This window comes from Microtus oregoni, unplaced genomic scaffold (assembly GCF_018167655.1).
Source record: "Microtus oregoni isolate MIOR12 unplaced genomic scaffold, Mior012 000013F_ref0000133, whole genome shotgun sequence".
Classification (NCBI taxonomy): Eukaryota; Metazoa; Chordata; class Mammalia; order Rodentia; family Cricetidae; genus Microtus; species Microtus oregoni.
This window is the reverse complement of record NW_024543072.1, coordinates 35,028,745-35,054,146: the sequence shown is the minus strand read 5'-3', so window position 1 is coordinate 35,054,146 and position 25,402 is coordinate 35,028,745. Positions and strand designations below refer to the sequence as shown.

Genomic DNA, 25,402 nt, shown 5'->3' with positions numbered 1-25,402 from the left:
TACAACATTAACAGATATTTTAACCTTTTTTTAAAATTGGGCGGGAGATAGCTCAGTGAAAAAAGTGGTTTCCATGCAGGTGTGAGAACCTGTGTGTTCTCAGCCCCACATGAATTGTTTGTGGGAATGGCATTCCACTTAAAATCCTAATGCTGATATATGATTCCCACAGCCAGTTGGCTAGCCAGAATAGACATCTGCGAAGCTTTGGAGTCAGCTGAGAGACTATGCCTCAAGGAAAGGTGGCAAACAACTGAGGAAGACTCTGCTGTCAGCCTCTAGCCTTTAAATGGATGTGTGCTCACACATGTGTAAACACACAAGTACCACAGATACATACTTATGCAAAAAATAGTCTTACAATAACTCATTTAAAACTGACCTCATATTTCCTTAATATCTCCAAGCATTAATTAATTATTTATTCTAGCAGAAATACTTATGTACTTCCAAGAAGTTATTATCTGAAACTTCTATTTTGTTATTTATGTCTGTTGGTATGTAATATATGTAAATGTTACTTTTCTTCACGTAAGTTTTATTTTTTTTTTACCTTAATGAAGCTAAGATGGCTAAACTGCTCATTTATAATCTAGGTATATTCTAGTCTTTGTCCTAATAGAGTAAATCAAATGTTAAAAAAGAAAACAAAAACCGGGCAGTGGTGGTTCACACCTTTAATGCCAGCACTTGTGAGGCAAAGAAAGAGACAGGTGGATCTCTGTGAGTTTGAGGTCAGCCTGCTCTACAAATTAAGTTCCAGGACAGCCAGGGCTACAAATTAAGTTCCAGGAATTATTAGAGAAACCCTGTCTCAATAAATAAAAAAAAAAAAGGAAAGGGAAGAAAGGGAGGGAGAGAGAGAGAAACAAAGGTAGCACAGCAGTAGTAGGATTCAAAGCAGAAAGTCAGGAAGCAGACAGTCAGGAAGCGGACAGTCGGGAAGCAGACAGTCGGGAAGCGGGCAGTCGGGAAGGGGAAGCAGGCAGTCGGGAAGCGGACAGTCGGGAAGCGGGCAGTCGGGAAGGGGAAGCAGGCAGTCGGGAAGCAGACAGGCGGGAAGCAGACAGGCGGGAAGCAGGCAGTCGGGAAGCAGACAGTCGGGAAGCAGACAGGCGGGAAGCAGACAGTCGGGAAGCAGACAGGCGGGAAGCAGGCAGTCGGGAAGCAGACAGGCGGGAAGCAGACAGGCGGGAAGCAGACAGGCGGGAAGCAGACAGGCGGGAAGCAGACAGTCGGGAAGCAGACAGGCGGGAAGCAGACAGTCGGGAAGCAGGCAGGCGGGAAGCAGGCAGTCGGGAAGCAGTCAGGAAGCAGACAGGCGGGAAGCAGGCAGTCGGGAAGCAGTCGGGAAGCAGACAGGCGGGAAGCAGGCAGTCGGGAAGCAGTCGGGAAGCAGGCAGGCGGGAAGCAGGCAGTCGGGAAGCAGGCAGTCGGGAAGCAGGCAGTCAGGAAGCAGACAGGCGGGAAGCAGTCGGGAAGCAGGCAGGCAGCCTTTGATGATCTGCTGTCACATTTATCTAAATCACATTCAATTTCTTTACTGCACACTTGTATGTCAAGAGTTTTGAATGAAAGTTTTATTATACTTCTAAATTAGCTTTCTGTATCGGAAAGAAACATCCTACTTCTTTGTCCCAGTTCCATCTTGGCTTTGTTACTTATTCATAAGTAGACATTTAAAACCAGCCTCCCTTTATATCAAAGCCTAGATAAATGATTATATCCGTATGTCTCCTTTTCTGTAGAAACTGCCCTTGGTGCGCTAGCAAGAGTCCTGAGAGAAGACTGGAAACAAAGTGTTGAGTTAGCTACAAACATCATTTATATCTTCTTTTGTTTCTCTAGGTAAGTATAAAGATTCTAAAAGGACTAATTGATCTCTGTTGCTGCCTGCCTGTACCAGTGTGCAGCCCATTGGTTCTCCCAGTCTTTGTGTATTTGTCCATGCTCTGCTTCTTACTGCTGGCTTTTTACTCTATTATTCTTTCATTGTGTCTACAACTCCCTGTACCTGCACACATGCACACACTTGTTCATATACACCAATTCGGCATAATAGTTTAGAATGTGTTTACAATTCTGGAAGAAAATTATCTCAGTATGAATGTAATGCCTACCGTTTACTCACTGTGTACTCTTGGTTATTTTGCCTAATCACCGTGGGCCTTGGTTCCTGTGTAAAGTTTTCATTGTAATAGCCACATTCTTTTCTGGTAGGTTTTAGGATTAAATGATTAAGAAACTTAGGTTAAAAGCCTGGTACATAGTAAGTTCTCTTATACTTAGATATACTTATGAACATGTAAATAATAGCATATTTATAATACACATACTTCTGTATCTCATTTTTTTTTACCAATTTAGTACATACTTAGGGGATACAGATTGATAGTTTGATTACATGTGACAATATATAAATGATCAAATCAGGGTGGTTGGTATTTCCAACTCTGTGAACACTTATCATTTCTTTGTGTTGTGCATGTTTGAACTCCTCTCTTGCAGTTCTTTCTAAAATATACTATAAATTGTTGTGAACTGTAGTTACCCTACTGTGCTGTACAATCCGAACTTACTCCTCCTGTGATTGTGTGTTGTTTTGGTGATCCAACCCCCCTTTATTCTCCCTAATTTTAACCCTTCCTAATCTCTAGAAGTCTCTAGTCTACTCTCTTTATATGAAGTCAACTCTTTCCTTCCAGATATCAGAACAAGGACATATGACAGTTACTTTTTTTGTTTGACTTATTTTAACATAATGTCCTCCAGTTCCATTGTGTCTAATAAATTATGAAATTTTATTCTTTTAATAGTTGAATATATTCTATTTACATGTATATATTCTTAATAGAGGTATTATTGAGATTTTATGAAAATTTTCTAGCCAATTGGATTTTAATAATAAAAAACATTGGCAAAGATATTTTCTTGAATAAATACTTAAATAAGTTAATTATTTAGCAATATATATATACATATATATATAACCTGATTGCTAATATGTTACTAGTTTATTCTTTCTCATCAATTTTATACAACAAATAAAACCTTATTATAACATTAGTTTGTTAGACAATATTCCAAAACATATTATGAGACTGTCTTAGTACTTAGTATTGTGATTAAGAATGAAAACTTGATTAATAATTATATTTAAAATGAGGATAGCATGTTAATACATATTTAAAATAATCTCATAATTTCAAAATTACTGTAGTGTATTCATTCATTGAAATGTGTGTCATACTTATGTTTTGTATAGTTTATGGCAGTTTGGGCCAAAACCAAATCTCCTATTTGAACTAGATGTATTCTTTTTAAATCTCTCCTTTGAAGCTTTTCTCATTTTCATGGACTCATCACACATTATAAAATTGGAGCCCTGTGTATGAATATCATTGATCATGAGTTAAAAAGACATGAGCTTTGGCAAGAAGAACTTTCTAAGAAGAAGAAAGCTGATATCCTTTAGGTGCCATTTTGACCTGCTGCCTATGCTTAGATGCTTTTGATGGATGTGGCGGGGCGGGGGTGTTCTTTCCATTTTTAGTTCCTGTCATATTATTTGAAAATTATGTAAAAATGTTCCAGAAGAAAAGATAGAGATTGGAATTATCAGAGTAGTTACAGGCTGGCAGACGTTTTGTCTGTTCACATTTGACTGGTTATAAGGTAGAAGAGTGAAGTCAGCAGCAGTGCTAGATAAGTGGATGAGAATCTCTAAATGACAGCACTATGGTATCACATGACCTGTGTGTCTGGTGAAGCATGGCTTCCCACTGCTTCCAAGTAACTTTGATGGGATGGATTAAATTTCTCGATAAACCTAATTTTTCCAGGAAACTGCAGTTCTACTTTTCTATGAAGTTCAGTTTTTCTGGTTAAGTGAAAAAATATTAGTGCAGATTTGAGAAATCTATAGAATGATAGAACCTATGAAAAGAACCTTGGAAATTCTGGTTTAATGAATTTTATGGTCTAGGAATTGTTTTTTAGTTTCTTAACAAATGCTTTCACACACTTTTCATTAACAGTGTCATTGCCCATTGGCTTAAGGCATTTTGAGGTTGGAATTCCATTTACTTTAGTGTCCCTTTGCTTTTTGAGCTATAGTCTGCATTCTGATAATTTCTATCTCTTGATTTGTCTTTCATACTGAGTATAGTATAAGGATGCTGTTTTTAAAATTACTGTAATCTCATTTGAAAATACTATAGTGTCTTTACAATTTAATTCTAACTCAAAGGTCCTCAACTGTTCATATGTGTCTTAACATGAAGTTTCACGTATCAGTGAGGTGCAGGCATGGCATTGTTTGAATACAATATTTATTTGTATTTATTGGAAATGAAAGCATTATTCCTATAAGAAAAAAAATGAGGCAGAGAGGTAGATAGACTTAATCATCACAGGCTGAGGCTGCTTTATTGGAATAGCAAGGGGCCCCAGCTTTTGCACTGGATGAAAGCTGAGTGCTTTTAGAGGGGCTGGGGAACAGGTACACATATACACACACATAGATAGCTACTAGGAAGTTACGGTTATTTTTTGTGGTTTGAATGGGACCAGAGTGGGTTGTTTTCCATACCTGGGCATATTGTTTGTGTAGGTGGAGCTGAAGTCAGGTTGGAGCTAAGCCATTCTTTATGGCTAGGGGCTATTTCCCAATACCCTGACTCAATTCCCCATGGCCTAAGGCTATATAACCCTGTCCTGTCTGGCTAGAGTGTGGTGCATTTATTAAATCTCCATGTGAAACTCATGGGCCTTATTCTTTAGAACAATCTCTCTCCCTCTCCCTCTTTCCTCCCTCCCCACTCTTTATTTTTTGGTGTTTTGAGATTGGATATCTTTGTATAAGCCTGGCCATCCTGGGACTCTCCGTAGACCAGGCTGGCCTCAAACTCACAGGGATCTGTCTGCCTCTGCGTTGACTCCTGGGATTAAAGGCGTGCGCCACCACTGCCCGGCTTCTTTCTCTTCAAGTCTCTAACCTGAGCAAGTTTCTGCTTCAAATTTAATCTACATATTTTAGGTGTCTGCCTAAATAGAGTCTTTTATTCTTAGCAACTGCATCAATTTCTCTAAAGTAAGTCATATTTTTTTTTTTTTTGATTTCTCGAGACAGGGTTTCTCCGTAGCTTTTGGTTCCTGTCCTGGAACTAGCTCTTGTAGACCAGGCTGGCCTCGAACTCACAGACATCCGCCTGCCTCTGCCTCCCGAGTGCTGGGATTAAAGGCGTGCCCCACCACTGCCCGGCTTAGTAAATCATATTTTTAATGGACTCACTTATGGTCTGCTGGAAGTTATAGACTTGGCAACTTTCATAAGATATTGGCTTGTATTACTGAGAATCCAAGTATTTGGTGAAGTTCAAACAGTTCATCCTTGTAAGACTTAAAGGAAATTATGGGTCCTTTGGCTAATATGTCTTATTATGCATAGTTCTGCAGTTAGGATTCTAGTTGAATTGTTGGATGGGAAATAAAGTTGTAGTCAGTCTTGATAGCACGCATATCTTTAATAGCAGCGTCCAAAGGCAGAGGTAGGTGGGTCTCTATTTGTTTGAAGCCATCTTAGTCTACATAGTAAGTTCCAGGTCTGTTAGAGTTACACAAGGAAACCCTGTCTTAATAAATAATAATTTGCAGATAAAACATAATAGCACTGTTCTCGGTAGGTTTTCTTCACTTCATGCTTGTGATCCTTAACTTGAGTTTTACTTGACGAAGACCTTGAAAATCAAACGTTGAGAAAGGATTATGATAAAACCTTTAAAAAGTACCAGGGACTTGTGGTAAAACAAGAACAGCTATTGAGAGGTATGAGCTCCTGAACACTTCCTGAGATCTGACACTAGAAAACTGGTACAAAATTTTAAAATATTTTTCACTTAATAAAGAATAAAGCCTGTTTCTAAGGGTTTGTTGAGTAATAAGAGACTTTAATATTATATAGTTTTGCTGTCAATTAAGATGCAAAGTCTTAAGGTTTAGTTAGAATGATATGGATCCTTTAAGTGGATATTCAAATCCTGGCTTAGAGTGAACTGTGGATTGTGGTTTATTTCATTGCTTATTTGATGAACTTTGTACATGGAAATGTTAGCACATGAATAAATTTTTATTCCCTGATAGTTCTTAAGTTTTCTTACTATACTGAATTTTTTAAGTTTTACTGTTGTTTTATTTGGTTTGGCAGTACTAGGAACCAAACCAAAGTCTGCACTGTTAAGCAGGCACATTACTAATGAACCATGTCTCCTCAGGCCAGTTTTAAAGATTTGAAGTTGAGTGGTTAAGTTCAGACTGTTGTAGAAAAAGCCACCTTGTCAATGTCAAATGTTTAAAGAGACTAGAACATAGTAACTTTACCTGGGTTAGAATGTCAGTCATGATAACATTAGATCTCTAAAAATAATTGTCTTGTTAGAATTTTAAAACTCTAAGCTGATTTTTTAACATGTAAAATAGTTAACTCTATTCCTAACCAAAATAGTTTCTTTAAGCAAATGTTTTATGTTCTGTTTAAACAGTTTTATTGAAAGATGATTAATGGGCAGTAAACTGTATACTATTAACATACACAATTTAGTAAATTTCAATGTATGAAAATAGTTACAGGACTGAGACCATATTCAAAGTAGACATGTCCATCATTCCCATAGCTTCCTTATATGTTTGTGTTTCTCCTTCATTTTTTCTTTCCCTTTGTTCTCTAGTAATTTTAGAGATATAAATGGAATTACACAGCTTCTTGCTTGGTCAGAATAAGGACATGTCCATGTTGTTGGATTTAGAGATATAAATGGAATCACACAGCGTCTTGTTTGGGCAGAATAAAGACATGTCCATGTTGTTGGATTTATCAGGAATTTTCCTTTTAGTTACTCATTATAATTCTCAGTATTCTCTTGTTTATGGTCATTTGGAATATTTCCGGTTATGGCGATTGCTATGCTCCTTTTAGTATCCTTATACGGGCAGATATCATCATGTTCTCCATCTATATCCATCCCTAGAGACAGCATAGTAAGCAAAGCTTAGCGTCATAGAAGACTGGTATTACAAAGAAATGGGCCCCTGCAGTCCTCCTACCCCATGCTCCAACCATTCGTGTAGAAAAGTCTCAAATTACTTTATTGAAAAAGACTGGTATAAGCTGGGTAGTGGTGGCACACTGCTTTAATCCTAGAACTTAGGAGCCAGCAGCAAGGACAGGCAGATGTCTTGAGTTGAAGCCAGCCTGGTCTACAGAGCAAATTCCAGGATGACCAGGGCTACACCTGTGTTTAAAAGCAAACATAGCTCCCCCAGCTCCTTCTGCAGGGCTGTCTTTCTTACACCCGACCCCCCCCCCCCCCACAAGCCAGTGTTTTCTGCTAGGTCCTCTGCTCAGGAACAGTTTTCTGCTCCTACACTAAGGCGACCCACCCAGAGCGGTGAGTGCCTACCTACCGGGCAGGCCTCAAGGACCCCCGAATGGGAGCCTGGGCACCTTCAGCTTGTGCTCCTGGATCTCGTCCCACCTGCCGGGTTTCTTCCTTTTGTCCCCGGATCATCGGGCTACCAGGTGGCCCTGTTTAGGTACTGAGGAGTTCCATCTGGACAGGCGACCCACCCAAGAGCGGATCTCGCCCGGCCTGCCAGGTTTTTTCCTTTTGTCCCCAGATCATCAGGCTACCAGGCAGCCCTGTTTAGGTACTGAGGAGTTCTATCTGGACGGGTGAGTTTGTGCGATCCAGGGGCGGATTGACCCGGAAGAGACCACAAACCCCACCTCCCCAAGCTCCTTCTGCAGGGCTGTCTTTCTTACACCCGACTTCCCCCCCCCCCCCCCAAGAGCCTGCATTATCTGCTAGGTCCTTCGCTCAGGAACAGTTTTCTGCTCCTACACTAAGGCTACCCACCCAGAGAGGTGAGTGCCTGCCTACCGGGCAGGCCTCAAGGACTGCCCCCCCCCCCCAAAGGGAGCATTCGCACCTTCAGCTTTTGCGGCAGGGTGTCCAGTGTTCTACCCGTCCCCGCCCTGCCCCCGAAGTTCTCCCTTTTGTCCGCTGGTCATTGGACTACCAGACGTCTATGTTTCGGTGCTGAGAAGGTCCATCTGGACTGGATGGTTCCTGCTTCTACACTGAAGAGTTACAACCAGAGAGTCAGTCACAGCAAAGACTGGACCAAGATACCAGGCCTCTCCTGGTTCCATTTGAAGGAAGAGATGGGAAGGCGCCAAGGCAAGAATTCCTCCAACAACCTGAAAGGCAACATGACATCACCAGAATCCAGAGATCCCGAAATAAGAAGAATTGTACACCCTACTCTAGAAGAAATAGAAGAAATCGACTCAAAAGTGAATTATATGAAAATAATAGAAGACCTTAAACAGGAGGTGAAAAACTGCCATAAACAATTAGAGATCACAAACAAAAAGGTAGAGGACATGAATAAAGCGCTCAAATATACCCAAGAAAACCAAGAGAAACAAGAAAAAGCAATCAAACAGGTAAGGGAAGTGGTTCAAGACATGAAAAATGAAATGGAAGGAATGAAGAAAACACAAACCGAGGGAAGGATGGAGATGGAAAATCTGGGTAAACGAACAGGAAATACAGAGACAAGTACTACCAACAGATTACAAGAGATAGAAGAAAGAATTTCAGACACTGAAGATACCATAGAGAAAATAAACACACTGATCAAAAAAAAACAGCAAAGCCAACAAATTCTCATCACAAAACATTCAGGAAAACTGGGACACAATAAAAAGACCAAACCTAAGAATAATTGGGATAGAAAAACGAGAAGAAGTACAGCTCAACGGTCCAGAAAATATATTTAATAAAATTATAGAAGAAAACGTTCCCAGCCTAAAGAAGTAAAAGATCTATTTGACAAGAATTTAAGGCATTGAAGAAAGAAATTGAAGAGGATACCAGAAAATGGAAGGACCTCCCCTGCTCTTGGATTGGGAGGATCAACATAGTAAAAATGGCAATTCTACCAAAGGCAATCTATAGATTCAGTGCAATCCCCATCAAGGTCCCATCAAAATTCTTCACAGATCTTGAGAGGACAATAATCAACTTTATATGGAAAAACAAAAAACCCAGGATAGTCAAAACAATCCTATACAATAAAGGATCTTCTGGAGGCATTACCATCCCTGACTTCAAACTCTATTACAGAGCTACAGTAATGAAAACAGTGTGGTACTGGCATAAAAACAGAGAAGTCGACCAATGGAATCGTATAGAAGACCCGGATTTTAACCCACAAACCTATGAACACCTCATTTTTGATAAAGGAGCTAAAAGTATACAATGGAAGAAAGAAAGCATCTTTAACAAATGGTGCTGGCACAACTGGATATCAACCTGTAGACGAATGAAAATAGACCCATATCTATCACCATGCACAAAACTCAAGTCCAAATGGATTAAAGACCTCAATATCAGTCCGAACACACTGAACCTGATAGAAGAGAAAGTGGGAAGTACCCTACAGGAGATGGGCACAGGAGATCGCTTCCTATGTATAACCCCAGCAGCACAGACATTAAGGGCAACATTGAATAAATGGGACCTACTAAAACTGAGAAGCTTCTGTAAAGCAAAGGACACTGTCACTAAGACACAAAGGCAACCTACTGACTGGGAGAAGATCTTCACCAACCCCGCAACAGACAAAGGTCTGATCTCCAAAATATATAAAGAACTCAAGAAACTAGACTTTAAAATGCTAATTAACCCAATTAAAAAATGGGGCACTGAACTGAACAGAGAATTCTCAACAGAAGAAGTTCAAATGGCTAAAAGACACTTATGGTCATGCTCAACCTCCTTAGCAATCAGGGAAATGCAAATCAAAACAACTTTGAGATATCATCTTACACCTGTCAGAATGGCTAAAATCAAAAACACCAATGATAGCCTTTGCTGGAGAGGCTGTGGAAGAAGGGGTACACTCATCCATTGCTGGTGGGAATGCAATCTTGTGCAACCACTTTGGAAATCAGTGTTTCGGTTTCTCAGGAAATTCGGGATCAACCTACCCCTGGACCCAGCCATACCACTCTTGGGAATATACCCAAGAGATGCCCGATCATATGACAAGAGCATTTGTTCAACTATGTTCATAGCAGTATTATTTGTAATAGCCAGATCCTGGAAACAACCTAGATGTCCTTCAATGGAAGAATGGATGAAGAAAGTGTGGAATATCTACACATTAGAGTACTACGCTGCGGTAAAAAACAATGACTTCTCGAATTTTGCATGCAAATGGATGGAAATAGAAAACACTATCCTGAGTGAGGTAACCCAGACCCAAAAAGATGAATATGGGATGTACTCACTCATAATTGGTTTCTAGCCATAAACAAGGGTCACGGAGTCTACAATTGGTGAACCTAAAGAAGCTAAGTAAGATGGTGAACCCAAGGAAAAACATATAGTTATCCTCTTGCCTATGGGAAGTAGACAAAATTGCCAGGGAGGAAAGTGGGAACTTGGGGGTGGGGTGGTTTGGGGGTAAGGGGAGACGGGGAGAGAAAAGTGAGAAGGGGAGGATGGGGGGAACTTGGGGAAACAGGATGATTGGGATAAAGGAAGGCTGGATAGGGGAGCACGGAAGCACAATTCTTAGTTAAGGGAGCCACCTTAGGGCTGGCAAGAGACTTGAACCTAGAGTGGCTCCCAGATGCCCAAGCCGAGGTCCCCAGTTAGTTCCTTGGGCAGCTGAGGATAGGGAACCTGAAACGACCCTATCCTATAGCAATACTGACGAATATCTTGCATATCACCATAGAACCTTCATCTGGTGATGGATGGATATAGAGACAGAGACCCACACTGGAGCACTGGACTGAGCTCCCAAGGTACCAATGAGGAGCGGAAGGAGGGAGAAGATGAGCAAGGAAGTCAGGACCACGAGGGGTGCACCCACCCACTGAGATAGTGGGGCTGATCTATTGGGAGCTCACCAAGGCCAGCTGGACTATGACTGAAAAAGCATGGGATAAAACTGGACTCTCTGAACAGGGCGAACAATGAAGGCTGATGAGACGCAAAGGACAATGGCACGGGGTTTTGATCCTACTTCATGTTCTGGCTTTGTGGGAGCCTAGCCAGTTTGGATGTTCACCTTCTTAGACCTGGATGGGGGCGCAGAGGACCTTGGACTTACCACAGGGCAGGGAACCCTGACTGCTCTTTGGACTGGAGAGGGAGGGGGAGAGGAGTGGGGGGAGGGGGAGAAGGGTGGGAGGAGGGGGAGGGAAATGGGAGGCTGGGAGGAGGGGGAAACTTTTTTTTTTCCTTTTCTCAATAAACAAATATATAAAAAAGTACCATAGGACATAATTTTATGATATTTCCTAGAAAATTTAACAATATTTGATGGACTTTTTAATAAGAGCTGCCGATTTTTTTAAAAAATACCTTTTGTCTTGTAATTTTATGTGGTTTTTAAATGTCTTCATAGTGTGATTGTCTAATACTTCAAATGCAGCATACAAGCTCGGAGAAGTTTGTCATTAATAAATATAGGTCGATATTTACAGGATGCTGAAGTCTATTTCAATAACCCATTTGAATTTTATAATTTTTATCAGGTAGAATTAGAGTACAGTTATTTTCAACTTGTGTGTGGTAGCAGACATTTTATGTCAGAGTCCTTGTTATTACAACAATAATTCTAAATACATTTTATGTTATCTTCATTGTTATTACTTCAATTAACACTTTTATCTCTAACCCAATTATTTGGTTAAGAATATTTTAGTTGAATGGATTAATCCTTTATTCCTTTTTAAACCAGCATAAATAGAGTGGTTAATATATCTATTTTTTCTTTGTGGTATATGGCTAAAACTAGACTGTTGTCATAATTCTTGACTCTTATGAAGCCAGTCATCAATCAATCCCCCTGAAGTGATTCAGTACTTCCTGCAAAGAAACTCCTTAAGTCTCTCTATGCTTTAGGAATGTTTAAACTTAGGACAGTCTTTCTCAACTTGTGGGTCTCTGTCCCTTTGTTGGTCACAGGGGTCAACTAAGACCATCAGAAAACACAGATATTTTCACTGCAGTTCTTAACAGTAGCAGACTTACAATTATGAGAATTTTACAATTATCAGAATTTTACTATTTCCTTTAGGAAACGATCAAAATCTCTGATGTTTCTTTTCTTTCATTATTTAAAACATTAAATTAGCAGAACAAGACATTAGATATGGATGTAATCACAGAATTTTTGGGACCAAGTCTTTTTTTGTAGATTTTCTTTTCCATTCATCTCCTGATATACCTGTAAGCCTTATTCTCATATGTAATATCCCCTAGTCAGTAAAATGTTACTTTTTCAATGCTAAGCCTAAAGATATTTATGAAAGACATTAATGTATTCAAAGAATTGCCAAAAGAATATTTTCAAGAGAATATATTTCTAAGATTTTCAAATGCCATAGTTTAAAAAAAAAGCACAGAGGTAGTTGCTAAACTTTGGAATGTTTCAAATTCTTGGCCATGTTTCTGAACCATTCATATCCCTTCTAGCAAATAATGTGCTGCTTTTTTGAAACTTGCAAAGGATGAAGTATCTTCCTCTATCAAATTGTTCGTAATTTCTCTCAGTCATAGGAACTATTTTTGAGTACATAATGTTTACATTATTCAACAGTTTTACAGAAGAAATAAGCTGTGCAGTATTGCAATGTTTAAATCTTAACAGGACATATCAAACACTTTTAGGACTCTTTACCAAAATGATAAAATATCACTTCTCTGTAAGTATGAAGATTATTAAACTTCTACTATCATAAAGAAAAAAAAAGCAAACATAAACACGGGGAAAAAAGAGAGGAAAGGAAAGACGGAAGAAAAAAAAGACTGACATGATTCAATCTTATTAATTTTAGTTAACTTATAATGTATTATAGTTTTGATTTTAATTTACCTGCCCATTAGTTAGGTCAAGAGTCTCTTCATATAATGATCTCTATATCTTTTGTTGAAATATCCTTTCATGTTTTTGTTCAGTCCTTAGTGGGATTGTTCTCTATGCATATATGTATATGCATTATATGTATATGTGTGTGTGATTATATGATCTGTTTTATACAAGCCTTTATAAAATACATGATTTACAAAGACTTTCAGTCTGTGGTTATAGCTTTTTACTCACTAAATTATGTCTTTTGAAAATCGGAATTTCGAATTTTTGTGAGTTATAATTTGTTTAGTCTTTTTATGGATCATGTTTTTTGACATTGCATCTAAAACATTGTACCTAACTGGAGTGTACAATGATTTTCAGCTATGTTTTGTTCTAGAAGTTCTATCACTTCAGGGTTTGCAATTAAGTCAGTGATGCATTTTGAATACATTTGAAGTTCACCATTAGCCCATGCTGGCTCTGAACTTGTGATATTCCCATCTAAGTTTCCCCAATGCTAGAGTCACTGGTGTGCAACACCTTCCCCAGTCCTCTTTTAATAGTTCTTATCATCCACCTTGAAACCTTTGTACAAAGAAGATGGAAATATATACATGTGCTGAAATATATACAGTTCAGCTGATTCTGAATGAATCAGCTCTTTGTTTGTTTTGCTTATGAATGTGTTGCTATTCCTGCACCTGTTTGTTTCTAAGACTACTTGCACATAGATGTGCTTGTCTGCTTGGCACCCTGTCCTCTTCTGTCCATCACTTTTGTGTAGTTTATTGCTGGTAGCACAGTGCTCTGATTATAGAAAAGTTTTTACATAACTTTGTTTTAAGTATAAAGCAGAAAAAAAGACATTCAATGTGGTCACATGGGGAAGAGGAGCAAAGAGCTAGGGAGAACCAATCAAGTATTTTTTTGGTATTCTGAAGTGAAATCAATATATAAATAGAGGGTCAAAAAATTGCACATCTAAGCATTCCTGGTCAAGGTGTGGTCCATCCCACTATTGACCTATCCTTGTCTGGACTTCAGTCTTACCCTGTACGGTGATCTGAGAAGTCCTTAGAACTGTGTAGAAGAAGTCTCTCTTTTTCAGAAACAAGGTCCCCCTCTGGCTGTGACCTTTTCCTTTTTTCAGCATAGATCCCTGAGCAAATTCCCATTTCTTTGGGGTTCACTGTTCAGCAGTCTGCTTCTATCTCTTTAGAATGTCATCATTCCTGCCAGACTTCTGATATTTCCCCACTTCATATTTTAGCTCCTTAATCTTGAGGGGAACATAAACATGTCTGAAACAAATATGCAGATGCAGCTAGGGACTGAGGTTAGAGTGGTTTTCATTAGTACCAGGTAACTATGTGTAAGAGCCATTTTTCATAACCTCAGACTTTTATTTATTTTTGGAAGGTTGGCACAAGCAATTCCACCTTGTTGGTTTGAGAAAGGGTCTTATCATAAATCCTAGGCTGGCCTCAAAATTATGATCCTTTTGTTTGAGTTTTCCTGAGGTGGGTTCCATGCCCACTGGGACTATTTCAGTTCTGACGGTCTCCCTAACACTATTCTCTCAGTACTTTCTGAAGACATTGTTGATTAACCGTCTGATGCTTTGTTCTCCATTGTTCCACAATGCTAGCGAAAGACTGATCCTGGTTGGTCTGATTTGGACCCACACTGGGGAAAGATGTCAAGGAGTTAGTGCCAATAAGCCCTTTAGGCCCAATTTAAGCAATGAAATATAGAAGATATGGCTGTTAAGACATAATGAACTTATCTGAAGTTCATTATGCTTTTCCTGTAGGAAATGTCATAGCATTTCAGAAATGTTTAGGCTCCCTTGTCAGATGTTGTTTTCCTGTAGAATGTTAACAGTTTACTTCTAAGACTTTATAGATACACAACTATAAGATAATACACACTGGTTAGCTAGAAGGCTTTACAAAGAACACAGCAATAAAAAATAAAACTATTTTGAAAAATAAGAATTTGGATACATGCTAACAAATATCTAATGGCTCTCAATCCTTAAAAGGCTTATATTGTTTTTATGTAGGAGTAGTCTCACATTCTCATACAGGTGTTGTGTCTTCTTGGGTCTTTTTGTCCTCAGAGTTAGCTTAGACTTTTTATCCTGGCCCATGGTCAGAGGGAAGCAGGGCATATTCTGGCCTGATGTGCTGTTAATTCAGGTGGCTGAGGCGATCTCTCCTTGAGCTACATATGGCTGCTACAGGTGCATTGTTCTGAGCCACAGCTCTTGCCTACTTTGCATGGGTGAACTTTACATGTTTTTTAACTTAGTTAATTTTACATGCACAACTGTACATGTTTCTAGTCAGATGTGTATGTTGGTGGAGGCCACTTGTGTGTTTCTGGCCACTCAGACTCAAAATAACCACACAGAAACTATATTATTTAAATCACTGCTTGGCCAATCACTTAAGCATATTGCTAGCTAACTCTTATATCCTTGGTTAACCAATTTCTATTATTTTATATTTTACCATGAGGCTCATGGCCTACTGGCAAAGTTCCGACTGGCGGCTCCATGGCTTCTCATGACTCCACCTTCTTTCTCTCAGCATTTAGTTTAGTTTTTCTACCTAGCTCTATTCTGCTCTGTCTATAGAACCAAAGTAGTTTATTAACCAATAGTATCACAGCATACAGAGGGGAATCCCACATCATGTGTAGGGCATCAAATGTTCTGAAATCAACTTAAAATAGTTGCCTTCAACACAGTCATTTAAAGACTACAGCACAAGATGATCATTTCTTTAGCATATTTGGGGTTTAATTTGCTCCATTTTGTTGTTTTTCTATGGAAACTGAGGTCACTTTTTTGGTTCTAGAACACAAATGTTCCTTCTGTCAGCAACCCACATATTTTTAACTGTTTTGTTTTCATTTGTAATTTTATTTAGTTGAAGTTAATGTCCATTTTATTTTTGTTTTTAACCCATAGGTTATTTACACAGCAGTATTTTGTCCATATAAATAGGGCTTTTCTAGAAATCTTAGTATCATTAATCTTTAATTTCACTATCATCAGAAAATATGCTTTCTATGCTTTCACTCCTCTGAGACTTACTGAGTCTTATTTTATGGTCTGGAATATAGTCTTTCTCAGTGAAGGTCATATGTACGCTTGAATATGCAGCCTGCTACATGCCATGGGGTTTAGTTTTCAGTTGTCTGTATTCAAGTGTACATCATTAACTTGTCTCATATTAAGTTTTCTGTCAAGTGATATCTCATTTATTTAGTGAATAAAGCTATTTTTTTCTGACTGCATGTGATGGCAGGTACTTGTAATCCTACCCCTGAGGAAGATATTGCAGGAAGATTACAGATATAAGGTCAACCTGGGCTCCTTAGCAAGGCTCTGCCTCAGAACACAAATACAAGCAAACAGAAAACATTTTTCTCTTTTTTTCAACTGTAAAATCTGTTACATTATAAATCTTATATTTAATTTTGACATTTTATAATATAGAAATGAGTTTAAACATTGATATGTATAGTGATCATTTCCATTGATTTTATTAATTTGTGGACATATATTCCTTTCTGCTCTTAATTTTTGTCTAAGGGATTTCCTTTAATATTCTTTATAAATCAAGGTTCACTGGTAAAAATGTTTATTTTTGTTTAATCTTTTGACATTTGGAAATATCTTTTTCTTTCTTTTAAACTATTTTAATAGGGTTTGGAATTCTAGGGAAAACATTTCCTTGTACTCTGTTGATGTTGGAAAATTTACCCTATTAGGGCTAGAGAGTTGGATTAATGGAACACTGGCTGCCTCTCTAGAGAACACAGTTTGATTTCCAATGCTTTTCTTTGTGAACTCTTGGCTTCCATCAGACCCTTCAGTCCATTAGCTTTGCTTAGAGATTGGTTGGGTTTTGCCTGACTTCTTTCTGGTGTGGTGATGTAGAAACTCCCCAGACAGCTTTCTCGGCAGTCACATGGCTATTTCCTTTGTTTCCTACCGCTCAGATTACTCTATACTTCATTATTTGATGTCTATTATTGTGAAAAACTTGAGTTTGTGTATTCTAATCTTTTGTTGTTTGTTTCTATGACAATTTAAGGCCAATGCCTACTGTAATGAAGTAGTTCTAAGTGGCTTTCTTAAAGCCATGGAAATTATTCTCTCACAGTTCTGAAGGCTAGAAGGCCAAAATCAACGTGATCTCAGGATAAATAGATAAAATGTTAGAATAATGAGTAACATTCAGACTTTAAAGAGAAGGCAAAAGGATTATATTCATCAATAATATACATAATTTTGACAGAAAAAGATCTTTTAAGTATTACTATGAAACTTCCTATCAAGGCAATGAAAACTACTACCTGCCAGTGGATCATGCAATTCTCACTTTCAGAAAGGACTGTGGAGTCCTCCAAGAAGCTGTTGGAGATTAAAATTTTGTTTAATGATAACTCCTTATTTTTGTATGTATAAAGTTATTCCCCTTGTTTATTATTTGCCTATTTATAAATCTTCATCATTTATTTACTATTAAACTCGAAGCTTCTGGAGAGTGCAAACCATTAGACTCGTTCTTATGGTCTTGGCTTCATAAGAACATAGTGCACACAGAACATGTGACATGGCAGCAGAAATGAGGCTACTGGGCACAAGGTGGTTTGGGTATGCTGCAGAGTGAGGAGGATTAGCAAAAACAAAGGAAATTTGAAAATACATAATGAAGTTTAATATATTGTGTGTTAACTAAAACCTTAATAAAGTAGATTAATTAAAGGAATATCCTGTGTTTTATAATATCCATATCTCATTTGATAAAGTTTAAATGTTTTAATTATGTTAAAAATTTTAAAGTAATATAGAACCTTTTTAGAACTGTGTCCATGACCTTGGTAAGTAGAACTGATTTTTTAAATTATTGATTCAATATGCCAGCCATTCAACTCATGTGTTTTCTTTCTCAGTTGCTCTCTATTTACTTTTGAATCTTGCTGAGGACACACGTACAGAACTGAAGATGAGGAACAAGAATATAGTCCACATGTTGGTGAAGGCTCTTGATCGGGACAATTTTGAGCTGCTCATTCTAGTTGTGTCATTCTTAAAGAAACTCAGTATTTTTATGGAGAATAAAAACGACATGGTAATGTACAAAGCTATTTCAAATGGTTGATATTAGCTGTTTTTAAGTTAACATATTCTGATAAACTGTAAACATTTTTAATCCCTACTAAGGTAATTTATAGTAAGTGTAACAGCTTCATTAGGAAATATAGCCAGTATCATCACTCTTCTAGATAATTGCATCTTTCTAGATAAAAGTATTGTCTAATATGACATAGAATAGACACACATGATATCTTAAAAATAATAGCTTAAACTTCAGGTTCATTTGGTGTTTAACTATTTTACGTCTTGCATTTCTGATTTTAGTGTATGCAGTTTAGCCCAAATGCTTATATTTAAGTATGATCAACCTTGAAGTGGTCAACCTACTAGATATATCTCAACATTAGTTTTCATTTACATTTAAATCTAGTAATATAGAATCAGAAGACAGAAAGCAGTACATCTCATCATACATCAGTTTTATTGGGGAAGAAAATAATGAGGTTCAACAAAGTTAATTTCTCATTCAGAGTTATTACAAGTGTTTAATCTTATTCAGATTTTTACTTTAGATACACATGTTCCAGTTTTATGTGGGAGAAATGCCCTTATATGTGACAGCATCTTATGAAATTAGTATTTTAGAACTAAGCTAGACATTATGTGCCTCAATACATGTAGTCACTCTAGCTTCCTGATTTTACCCTGAGATAGCAAAGGATCACATTGTAGATATACTACTTGTTTATCACATTCTGTATTTACTACTTGTTTATCACATTGTATATATATATACATATATATACTACTTGTTTATCACATTGTATATATATATACATATATATACTACTTGTTTATCACATTATATATATACTACTTGTTTATCACATTGTATATATATATACTACTTGTGTATCACATTGTATATATACTACTTGTTTATCACATTGTATATATACTACTTGTGTATCACATTGTATATATACTACTTGTTTATCACATTGTATATATACTACTTGTTTTATTTGTCCACTCTTTTCAGAGGTAGGAATTCTTGAAAACCAAATGAAACCTTGTTTGTTCTTGTAGAATTCTGGAATGTTAGTGGGTCGTGCTCAATTTGCAGTTTTCAAGGATCAAATGCAATTTGTTATCAGGTTGAAGACAGATAAATGAGGGAAGGGAATGGGTGATATAGGAGTGCATGTTTCCTCCTTAAAAATTTGATTTATAGGTTGAAATGAGAATATAAGCTAATACATACTTAGGAAATAGTTCCTAATTCATATAAAAACAGGCTGTGTAACCTTTTATATCTTATTTTGCAATCTAATGTAAATGTGTTTTATTTTTTTACTATAGGTGGAGATGGATATTGTTGAAAAACTAGTGAAAATGATACCCTGTGAGCATGAAGATCTCCTGAATATCACCCTCCGGCTTTTATTAAACCTGTCGTTTGACACAGGCCTGAGGAACAAGATGGTACAAGTCGGGCTTCTCCCAAAGCTCACCGCACTCCTAGGTATGCTTTACATTGATGATGATAGTTCTTGAAATTTCCAGCATTAATGAAAAGTTGAACTTTGTGTAGAAAAGACTTCTGAGAAAAATTATCCCTTATAAGTTCTTCAACTACATATTGAATAGTTAAAAAATAAGCAGATTGATAAAATATAGCCTATCCCAGGATTTCCTAGTTGTAGAACGAACTGGAATAGGACACTTAAACCATTGGACTTTACTATCCTTTGTGAAATACCCCTCATAGACGCATGTGCCTGAACACTTGGTGCCCTGGTGCTGGTTGGGAAATCCTTATAGATTCTTTGAGATGTGAGGCTTGCTGGAGGAAGTGGTCACTGGGGGCAGGTCTTGAAGATTTATAGTTCAGTCCCACTTCCCATTCACTCTCTGCTTCCTGACTGTCAATGCATGACCAGCTCTTCTGATCTCACTACCCTGCCATTTTAAAGAAATATCTGTTTAGATTTGTTGCACACTTTTAACACTGAAATTTTAGAGTTTCTTCTATTTTCTGGATTTCAACACCCTATGAATTGGGAAAAAAACATTTTTTTTCATTCAGTAGATTGTCTCTAAGCTTTTGGGATCTTTTCCAAAAGTAATGTCTCAAAACATTTCTCATGTAGTTTTGTCCAATATTATCATAGTTAGACATCTTATATTTAAGTATTTAATACATTTTAAGTTGATTTTTTTTTTTTAGAGAAGGAAGTGTTTATTTTTGCCTTATAGTTCCCGTGGGCTAGCATCCATGCTGGCTGAGTAGAGGCATAGTAGCAGGCCCAGCTGGCAGTTAACATCTTGAATCAATAACAGAATTAGAGGGAGGATTCAATATGGTGCTAGTCTTTTGAAACGTCAAGGCCATGCCCAGCGTCACACTTCCTCCAGCAAGACCATGTCTCCTAACCCTTCTCAAAAGCTCACAAACTGGAGACTAAGAATTCAAATGCCCAAGATTTGTGAGGAACCTCTCATTCAAACTACCTCAGCAAACCAGTGTTTAAGTTGATTTTTATGTATAATGATTTAAAATGTCTAGTTTCTTCTGTATGTATGTGATGTTCTTTTTTTTTAATTGAGAAAAGGAGTTAAAAAAAAAAAACAAGTTTCCACCTCCTCCCAGCCTCCCATTTCCATCCCCCTCCTCCCAACCTTCTCCCCCTCCCCCCACTCCTTTCCTCCTCCCTCTCCAGTCCAAAGAGCAGTCAGGGTTCCCTGCCCTGTGGTAAGTCCTAGGTCCTCCCCCCTCCATCCTTATCTAGGAAGGTGAACATCCAAACTGGCTACGCTCCCAAAAAGCCATCACATTTAGCGGGATCAAAACCCCGTGCCATTGTCCTTTGCGTCTCATCAGCCCTCATTGTTTGCCATGTTCAGAGAGTCCAGTTTTATCCCATGCTTTTTCAGTCACAGTCCAGCTGGCCTTGGTGAGCTCCCAATAGATCAGCCTCACTGTCTCAGTGGGTGGGTGCACCCCTCGTGGTCCCGACTTCTTTGCTTATGTTCTCCCTCCTTCTGCTCCTCATTGGGACCTTGGGAGCTCAGTCCAGTGCTCCAGTGTGGGTCTCTGTCTCTATCTCCATCCATCACCAGATGAAGGTTCTATGATGATATGCAAGATATTCGTCATTATTGCTCTAGGATAGGGTCATTTCAGGTTCCCTCTCCTCAGCTGCCCAAGAAACTAACTGGGGACCTCGGCTTGGGCATCTGGGAGCCACTCTAGGTTCAAGTCTCTTGCCAGCCCTAAGGTGGCTCCCTTAACTAAGAATTGTGCTTCCGTGCTCCCCTGTCCAACCTTCCTTTATCTCAGTCCTCCTGTTTCCCCAAGGCCCCACCTCCTTCCCTTCTAACTTTTCTCTCCCCGTCTCCCCTTACCCCCATCCCACCCCACCCCCAAGATCCCAATTTTCTCCCTGGCAATTTTGTCTACTTCCCTTAGCCAAGAGGATAACTATATGTTTTTCCTTGGGTTCACCTTCTTACTTAGCTTCTTTAGATTTACCTATTGTAGACTCCGTGACCCTTATTTATGGCTAGAAACCAATTATGAGTGAGTACATCCCATGTCCATCTTTTTGGGTCTGGGATACCTCACTCAGGATAGTGTTTTCTATTTCCATCCATTTGCATGCAAAATTCGAGAAGTCATTGTTTTTTACCGCAGCGTAGTACTCTAATGTGTAGATATTCCATACTTTCTTCATCCATTCTTCCATTGAAGGGCATCTAGGTTGTTTCCAGGTTCTGGCTGTTACAAATAATACTGCTATGAACATAGTTGAACAAATGCTCTTGTCATATGATCGGGCATCTCTTGGGTATATTCCCAAGAGTGGTATTGCTGGGTCCAGGGGTAGGTTGATCCCGAATTTCCTGAGAAACCGAAACACTGACTTCCACAGTGGTTGCACAAGATTGCATTCCCACCAGCAATGGATGAGTGTACCCCTTCCTCCACAGCCTCTCCAGCAAAGGCTGTCCTTGGTGTTTTTGACTTTAGCCATTCTGACAGGAGTAAGATGATATCTCAAAGTTGTTTTGATTTGCATTTCCCTGATTGCTAAGGAAGTTGAACAGGACCTTAAGTGTCTTTTGGCCATTTGAACTTCTTCTGTTGAGAATTCTCTGTTCAGTTCAGTGCCCCATTTTTTTAATTGGGTTAATTAGCATTTTAAAGTCTAGTTTCTTGAGTTCTTTATATATTTTGGAGATCAGAGCTTTGTCTGTTGCAGGGTTGGTGAAGATCTTCTCCCAGTCAGTAGGTTGCCTTTGTGTCTTAGTGACAGTGTCCTTTGCTTTACAGAAGCTTCTCAGTTTTAGTAGGTCCCATTTATTCAATGTTGCCCTTAATGTTTGTGCTTCTGGGGTTATACATAGGAAGCGATCTCCTGTGCCCATCTGTTGTAGGGTACTTCCCACTTTCTCTTCTATCATTTTCAGTGTGTTCGGGCTGATATTGAGGTCTTTAATCCATTTGGACTTGAGTTTTGTGCACGGTGATAGATATCGGTCTATTTTCATTCGTCTACAGGTTGATATCCAGTTGTGCCAGCACCATTTGTTAAAGATGCTTTCTTTCTTCCATTGTATACTTTTAGCTCCTTTATCAAAAATGAGGTGTTCATAGGTTTGTGGGTTAAAATCCGGGTCTTCTATACGATTCCATTGGTCGACTTCTCTGTTTTTATGCCAGTACCACACTGTTTTCATTACTGTAGCTCTGTAATAGAGTTTGAAGTCAGGGCTGGTAATGCCTCCAGAAGATCCTTTATTGTATAGGATTGTTTTGACTATCCTGGGTTTTTTGTTTTTCCATATAAAGTTGATTATTGTCCTCTCAAGATCTGTGAAGAATTTTGATGGGATCTTGATGGGGATTGCATTGAATCTATAAATTGCCTTTGGTAGAATTGCCATTTTTACTATGTTGATCCTCCCAATCCAAGGGAGGTCCATCCATTTTTTGGTATCCTCTTCAATTTCTTTCTTCAATACCTTAAAGTTCTTGTCAAATAGATCTTTCACTTCCTTGGTTAGATTTACCCCAAGATATTTTATGCTGTTTGTGGCTATCGTGAATGGTGAATCTTCTCTGATTTCCCTCTCTGCTTCCATATCCTTTGTGTATAAGAGGGCGACTGATTTTTTGGAGTTGATCTTGTATCCTGCCTCAGTACTAAAGCTGTTTATCAGCTGTAAAAGTTCTTTGGTGGAGTTTTGGGGGTTGCTTAAGTACACTATCATATCATCTGCGAATAACGAAAGTTTAACTTCTTCCTTTCCAATTCAAATCCCCTTGATCCCATTATGTTGTCTTATTGTTATTGCTAGAACTTCAAGCACTATATTGAAGAGGTATGGCGAGAGTGGACAGCCTTGTCGTGTTCCTGAGTTAAGCGGGATGACTTTGAGTTTCTCTCCGTTTAATTTGATGTTAGCTGTCGGCTTGGTGTATATTAGCTTTTATTATATTTAGGTATCCCTAATCTCTCCAAGACTTTTAACATAAATGGATGTTGAATTTTGTCGAATGCTTTTTCAGCATCTAATGAAATGATCATATGGTTATTTTCTTTCAGTTTATTTATATGCTGGATTACATTGATAGATTTTCGTATGTTGAACCAGCCCTGCATCTCAGGAATGAACCCTACTTGATCATAATGGATAATTTTTCGGATGTGTTCTTGGATTCGGTTTGCCAGTATTTTGTTGAGGATTTTTAGGCCATCTCTTGGTCCTTATCTGATACCTGTGCTCAGCACCTTTTGTTGGAAATCAATTTCATGTAGATTTGGGTTTGCTCCTAGGTTCTCTCTTCTGTTTCACTTTTTTATCTTATTTTTGTTCGAACACCTATATTATCAAATTATTGTATCTTCTAATAGATTCTGAAAGCAAGTAATATTTCTTACCTTTTATTTTCCTAAAATTGCTTTAATTGATCAGGATTTTGTGACTTCATATGAACTTTAGTATTGTTTTTATTGGTTCTATGGAAAATGTATTGGTATTTGATAACTATTGTACAGAATCTATAAATTGCTTTGGACAACATGGGTTTTTAGTAGTATTTGTTTTTCCATTTCATGAACACATAATGTATTTCATGAGTGTGTGTGAATGTGTGTGTCCTTCAGTGCTCAGTGTCACTCATCAGTGTTTTGTAGACATTTTGGAGCTCTTTGGTTTTGGTTGAACTTCATTAGCAGGCACTTTTTTTTACCTTTTTAAAATGATATTGCATCCACCATGTCTATTCTGTAACTCACTATTTGTTATGGAGGAGTCCCACTAACTTGTATATGTTCATTTTGCATATGGAAATTTTGTTGAGTTTTTAAAATTAACTTAAATAAGGTAGAATTTGGGAAGTTTTCTACAAATGAGATCATATAATTGCAAGTTATCGCAATTTTGAAGGAAATCTAGCTGTTGTCTGTTTAGTATATTATCTATGGGTTTGTTGTGTGTCGCTTTCATTATATTTAGGTACAATGCCCTGACACATAATTTGCTAAGTGTTTTCTTTCATTAAGGGGTATTTTATTCTGTTAAATGCTTTGCTTTGCTTTGTTTTTCGTCTAATTAGATAGTTAGAGTTTTCATTCTATTTATGTTATGTCATGTTTATTGATTTGGGTGCATTAAACCATTCTTGCATTTCTAACATGAATATCACTTAATGGTAGTGAGCATTTTTTATATGCTAGTGAATTAATATTTTGGTAGGAAGTATTTTATCATGTGTGTTCATTAGATTATTACCCAGGCATTTGTTGTTGTTTATTTGTTTAAATTTCTTTTTATTTATTCTTTGTGTCTTTCATATCATGTATCTCAATTCCATTCATTTCCCTGTCCCTTCCTATCTGCCTTCTGCCTTTGCAGTCTCCCAAAAATAAAATTTAAGAGAGAAAAATAGGAAAGAAGAAAAATGAGGAAAAAATCAATCTTGTCCTAGAATTTGTAGTGTGACACAATGAGTCGCATAGTCAACCCTTTTGTCTATATATCTTTATTTGCAAGTGTTCTTTGCAAAGATCATTGGTCTGATTCGAGGCCTCTGGTTTCTGCTACACTATCAGTGCTGGGCCCTCACTGGGACTCCTATTGAATATCCTATTGTTGTCCTATGTCATGGAGATTTTGCAGTTTTGGGTCTGCTGGACTGGCCGCTTCACATGCTCTTGCAGATCATTGATGAGGTAGATATTGAACTCAAACCTGTTTCTGAATCCGGGTAATTGCAGGGTTTGCCAGCCCTCCAGCTTTCCTTGTTGCTCTGTGTTTTACTTGGAGGATTTAATTGGTTTA

The 25,402-nt window shown here is 38.0% G+C and overlaps 1 protein-coding gene across 2 annotated transcripts in view; it reads left to right on the top strand.

Annotated features, from left to right (window-relative positions):
* Positions 1 to 25,402, top strand: part of Kifap3 (kinesin associated protein 3) — a 134,727-nt gene that overhangs the window by 22,299 nt on the left and 87,026 nt on the right. For both annotated transcript variants that reach the window (XM_041662511.1, XM_041662512.1), the window contains exons 6-10: positions 1,749 to 1,848; positions 3,340 to 3,464; positions 5,728 to 5,826; positions 17,908 to 18,086; positions 19,415 to 19,577. In XM_041662511.1, coding sequence (XP_041518445.1) covers positions 1,749 to 1,848; positions 3,340 to 3,464; positions 5,728 to 5,826; positions 17,908 to 18,086; positions 19,415 to 19,577 — 666 coding nt within the window. The remainder of the gene's footprint in view (positions 1 to 1,748; positions 1,849 to 3,339; positions 3,465 to 5,727; positions 5,827 to 17,907; positions 18,087 to 19,414; positions 19,578 to 25,402) is intronic.